General features: G+C 38.4%; 1 protein-coding gene across 4 annotated transcripts in view; it reads left to right on the forward strand.

Annotated features, from left to right (window-relative positions):
• Nucleotides 1-257: 257 nt before the first annotated feature.
• Nucleotides 258-5,577, forward strand: part of LOC122265585 (uncharacterized) — a 5,597-nt gene continuing 277 nt past the window's right edge. The window contains exons 1-2 of one of the 4 annotated variants that reach the window (XM_086549889.1): nucleotides 258-506; nucleotides 4,307-5,577. The exon at nucleotides 4,307-5,577 is cut by the window's right edge and continues 277 nt beyond it. In XM_086549889.1, coding sequence (XP_086406015.1) covers nucleotides 4,363-5,577 — 1,215 coding nt within the window. In that variant the 5' untranslated portion in view covers nucleotides 258-506; nucleotides 4,307-4,362. Of the gene's footprint in view, nucleotides 538-4,058; nucleotides 4,117-4,306 lie in introns of those variants that run through there. The other 3 variants (XM_086549890.1, XM_086549888.1, XM_086549891.1) reach the window with 3 other exon arrangements.

Here is a 5,577-nt window from a genome sequence, read left to right on the forward strand (position 1 = left end):
CCCCTCCTTCTCCTATTTCTGCCAGACAAGGTCTTTATAAACCACTAATTTTCTAGATTTGCCAAAACAAGAGATAAAGAATAAGATGAATACAAATAAGAAAGGAAAAGAAGCATGAAGGAAGTCGGTTATTGAAATAAAAGCAACATACGCAGTGACGAGATAATATTCAAAAAGATAACACGACTGGAACGCGGATACAATGTTATCTGATAAGATTAGCAATCAGTTAGCTATCGAAGGTGACCATTATTCAAAACCTGTACTACATTCACACAACATCAACCATATCTTCTATCTATCAGCAACCTATAAGACAAATCAGTGAATCGTATTTCCAAATCCAAAATCTCAGAACGAAGTATTTTTTTTTTTATTCTTAGTCACGAAATAATGTTACGAAATGTTATGGCGAGGAGGTCGTATTTTTAGGAAGCGCGCCTGTGTTATCGTGACGAGTCAGTGAGTCAGTTTATTCAGCGAGGTGGGTCGCAGTTTACCTGGAGGTATAAGTTGTGTGACACATTTCAGATGCAGGTTCGTAACACTGCGTGTACCGTTTGAGTGTAGCTCGTAACACTTGCCTGTACCGTGTGGGTATAAATCGTAACACCTACCTGTACCGTGTGGGTATAAATCGTAACACTTGCCTGTACCGTGTTAGTATAAATCGTAACACCTACCTGTACCGTGTGGGTATAAATCGTAACACTTGCCTGCACCGTGTTAGTATAAATCGTAACACCTACCTGTACCGTGTGGGTATAAATCGTAACACTTGCCTGCACCGTGTTAGTATAAATCGTAACACCTACCTGTACCGTGTGGGTATAAATCGTAACACTTGCCTGCACCGTGTTAGTATAAATCGTAACACCTACCTGTACCGTGTGGGTATAAATCGTAACACTTGCCTGTACCGTGTTAGTATAAATCGTAACACCTACCTGTACCGTGTGGGTATAAATCGTAACACTTGCCTGTACCGTGTTAGTATAAATCGTAACACCTACCTGTACCGTGTGGGTATAAATCGTAACACTTGCCTGTACCGTGTTAGTATAAATCGTAACACCTACCTGTACCGTGTGGGTATAAATCGTAACACTTGCCTGTACCGTGTTAGTATAAATCGTAACACCTACCTGTACCGTGTGGGTATAAATCGTAACACTTGCCTGCACCGTGTTAGTATAAATCGTAACACCTACCTGTACCGTGTGGGTATAAATCGTAACACTTGCCTGCACCGTGTTAGTATAAATCGTAACACCTACCTGTACCGTGTGGGTATAAATCGTAACACTTGCCTGTACCGTGTTAGTATAAATCGTAACACCTACCTGTACCGTGTGGGTATAAATCGTAACACTTGCCTGTACCGTGTTAGTATAAATCGTAACACCTACCTGTACCGTGTGGGTATAAATCGTAACACCTACCTGTACCGTGTGGGTATAAATCGTAACACTGCTTGTACCGTGTGGGTATAAATCGTAACACTGCTTGTACCGTGTGGGTATTTATCGTAACACTGCTTGTACCGTGTGGGTATAAATCGTAACACTGCTTGTACCGTGTGGGTATAAATCGTAACACTGCTTGTACCGTGTGGGTATTTATCGTAACACCTGCCTGTACCGTGAGTATAGCTTATTTGAATACCATTGCTTCTGTTTGTGACTCTCGTTGTCTGAATCATCCAATATTTGCATGCAATTCCCATGCTTTCATTCTAATTAAGTAAACATAACGAATATATTTTTCTAATGACGAATATTCATGTGGGATCCCCTTTGCCTATATGACCTATTACAAAGTGTATTTCTTGTTTGTTAGCGAAATTTATTTGTTCTTTGGATGGAAACCATACTTTTCCTGTCATATCATTCTTCTGTCACATCATTCTTATCTTCATCATTGTTACTATTATCCTGTTACCAACCTTATTGTCATTTAGCATAATTAATTTTATTATGATTTCTTACTCTTGCTATTTTCATTATCATTGTCTTCAATTTCTGTGTTGTTATTTTTATTATCGTTCTTGTTGTTATTGTCATCATCATTGTTTTTATCATTATCATTATCATTACAATTATTATCATTGTTATTGTTATTATTATTATTATTATTGTTGTAATTATTATTATTGTTATTGTTATTATAATAATAATGATAATCATGATTATCATTATTATCATCATTATTATTATTATAGTAATTATTATTATTATTATCATCATCATCATTATTATTATTATCATCATCATTATCATTATCATTATTATCATTTTCATTATAATAATTATTCTTATCATCATTATCATCTTATCATTACCATTATTATTATCACTTTCATAGTTATCATTATAATTTTTTCATCATTACTATCATTATTGTTATTGATGTTATTTTCATGATTATTTTTGTTATTATCATTACTATAATTACTATTATTACCATTATCATATTCATTTCCATTATTATTATTTTTATTGTTATCTTTATCACAATTATTATCTTTGTATTTATTACACTTATCATTATTGTTCTTATCATTATGAATATTGTTATTACTATCATTATTATTTATATTGTCATTATTATTTTTATCATTTTTATTATTTTCATTATCGTTATTATTTTATTGTTGTTATAATTATTATAATTTTATCATTGTTATAATTTTATCATTATTATTATTGTTATTATTATTATTGTCATTATTACTGATACTGTTATCATTATTATTATTATTATTATTATCATTATTATCATTATCATCATCATTATCATTATCATCATCATCAATATCATTGCTATTATTTTCATTATTATCATTATCAACATCACCATCATCATCATTATAATAAATGTCATTTCTTTTATCGTTATTGATATCATTCCAACCGTTATTGTTATCATTATAATCATCATCAATGTTATCGTTGTGGTTAGCAATATGATGATCATTATTATCATCATCCATTATCATTAGTAGAACCCTCATCGTCATTATCACTAATTATCATTATCATTATCATTTGTATTGTTATTATTCTTATTACAAGTACTATTATCATAGCACATGCATGTTGCTGTTAGTGTTGTTTATTGTTATTGTTATTATTACTATCATTAATCATCATCATTGTGTTAATAGTGATGTAAATATGTTAGTGATTTACATGTCCTTTTCTCTCTCTCTCTCTCTCTCTCTCTCTCTCTCTCTCTATTCTCTCTCTCTCTCTCTCTCTCTCTCTCTCTCTCTCTCTCTCCCTCTCTCTCTCTCTCTCTTCGTCATTGGCTAACTAAATGTTTAGCTTCTTTTATTTTCTTGTCTTTGTTTATTAGTTGCTTCTTCCTTTTCATGTTCTTGTCTTATTCTTTGGGGTCGAGGTTTTCTTGAAATAGTTGCTTTGTTTGAAGAAATTATTGACTTTGCTTTATTGAAGAAATTGCAATCTGGCCATGATGCCTTGATTATTTTTGCGTCATTTTCCTTTTCTATTTACACAATGATTTTCTCTTTTTTTTGTCTATTTCTTATTTTATTTTAAATTATTTATTTCTTAGTCTTTTTACTGATATATTTTTTTATCATCTTTTGGTTTCTGAGAAAAAAAAAAATCTTGTTATCTTTTATGGCTTTTTTGTATTTTTTTTTTTTTTTTATCATTGTTATTTCTACGTTTTTTTCCCTTTATCTATCATTCTACTTTCTTTGTCTTGATCGCATCACGGTTTTCCTTTGCAACTTGTCAACACACATTGCAGGAATGAGGATTTCCCTGTAGCTTTTCTTCCTATGTTTTGTTTTTTCACTAAAATTACTTTATGCGGTTTTTGAAGCTTTCGTTACGTTTTCTTATTCTTATTATTATCATTATTATTAATAGAAGCTTCTGTCATGTCTTCCAGGTGTTCGGATTTCGTCTTTTGTTATTTGTTACGTTTTGTTTTTGTATATGATTCATCGTTATTTTTTTGTTTTTATTTTTGTTTTTGTTTGTTTCCTTGTAGACATTTTATTGATAATCTTTTCCATTCTAGGTATGTCTTAAAAACTAATGCTTCGTCGCAGCTTTGCATTTTTTCCTGTTCTGTTTCGAGGTTGGAATCATTCTTAGTATCGTGCTGTGAGTAGCAACCCCATTCCTATTGAAGATCGAAAGTAATCGCTTATTTTCAGGTCTTCAGCTTTACCTAATATGCATTTCCGATTCACTTGATAGAAAATGACATGTCATGACTTATACGAAAGCATACTCATGGAAGTAATGCTTGTGATTTGTTGTTTAAGGTGGCTTGGATGCACAACGCAGCTGGATTTTTCTAAGGGAAGCGGAATAAGCCAAGATGAGTCGAAATAAACGTCGAGAAGTTTTAGATGCTATGGATACTCGCTCAAACTACCGTCAGTACCACGGCAGTCAGGACAACATCCTCGGTCGAAGTCAGCGACAGGATGACAGGATCGCCTTTGCTAACGAGAGCCTGAGTAGGAGCACTCCCTCGGTCTCCTTCACAGCACCTCAGTCGCCGTCTCGCCGCGGTGGAGGTGGAGGCAGGGACGACCGACGCAGCCGATCGCCCGCCCGCAAGACGAGACAGGATGGACTCGGGATGGCGCCAGTTCATCGCGACTCGAGACCGCACAACCGCAGTCCTTCGCCAGCCAGGAGAACCACCAACGGTCGGAGCAATCGCGGTCAGTCACCAGGTCGCGAGCCGAGGGGACGAGGCAACCGCGGTCAGTCCCCTGGGCGGTATGATCGGGCTCAGTCGCCCAGTCGGAACGCCGGCGTGAGGTATGATCGGGGTAAGTCCCCGAGTCGAGGTAATAGGAGTCAGTCGCCGAATCGAGGAGGAAGATACGACCGGAATCAGTTTCCAGATCAGAACGCAGCTGCGCGAAATAACAGAAGTCAGTCGCCGAATCGGAGGAGTCGGGGGCGCTCGCCGAGCAGAGGCACTCGAGAGCAAAACTACAGGAGCCAATCGCCAGGTCGGCACAACGGGAGAAGAAGCAGCCAGTCCTCCTCCGTCCGGGAACTAGACAAGTACATCGCGCAGCCCGTCGGCCATCGCTACGAGCCCCGCCACGGCCAGGAAGAAGGAAACATCCGCTACTTCGACGCCGCGACCCTGGAGGAGGAGACCAGCACCGCCCGCCTGGAGGTCCTCAGCATCACAATCCACATCCTCGTGATCGGCGCGTCGATGATGATCACCATACCCATGGCTCAGGTCACCATCGACTGGCAGTACGTGCGCAGGCGCTGCCCCCTCTTCGTGGACAACAACCCCCAGACGGACGTGAATTGGGGCAATGAGAATATGGCCCCCTGTAACGTCACGGCCTTCCTGCCCCTCCTGGTGGCGGTCCTCTCGGCCTGCCTCGCCTTCTTCCACTGCAGCATCCTGCACGCGTGGCGTATGCGAGGCGACCCCCCCGTCGTGGCATTCTCCACGAAGTACGCCCTCGCCACCATGGTTGTCACGGGCGTCCAGGCGGCGCTCTCTCTCGCCATCGCTTGCACACTCACGGATGGCTTCAGGCAAACCTGTCTC

This window comes from Penaeus japonicus, unplaced genomic scaffold, assembly GCF_977035675.1.
Source record: "Penaeus japonicus unplaced genomic scaffold, GWHDUDI00000001_assembly GWHDUDI00000022, whole genome shotgun sequence".
NCBI lineage: Eukaryota > Metazoa > Arthropoda > Malacostraca > Decapoda > Penaeidae > Penaeus > Penaeus japonicus.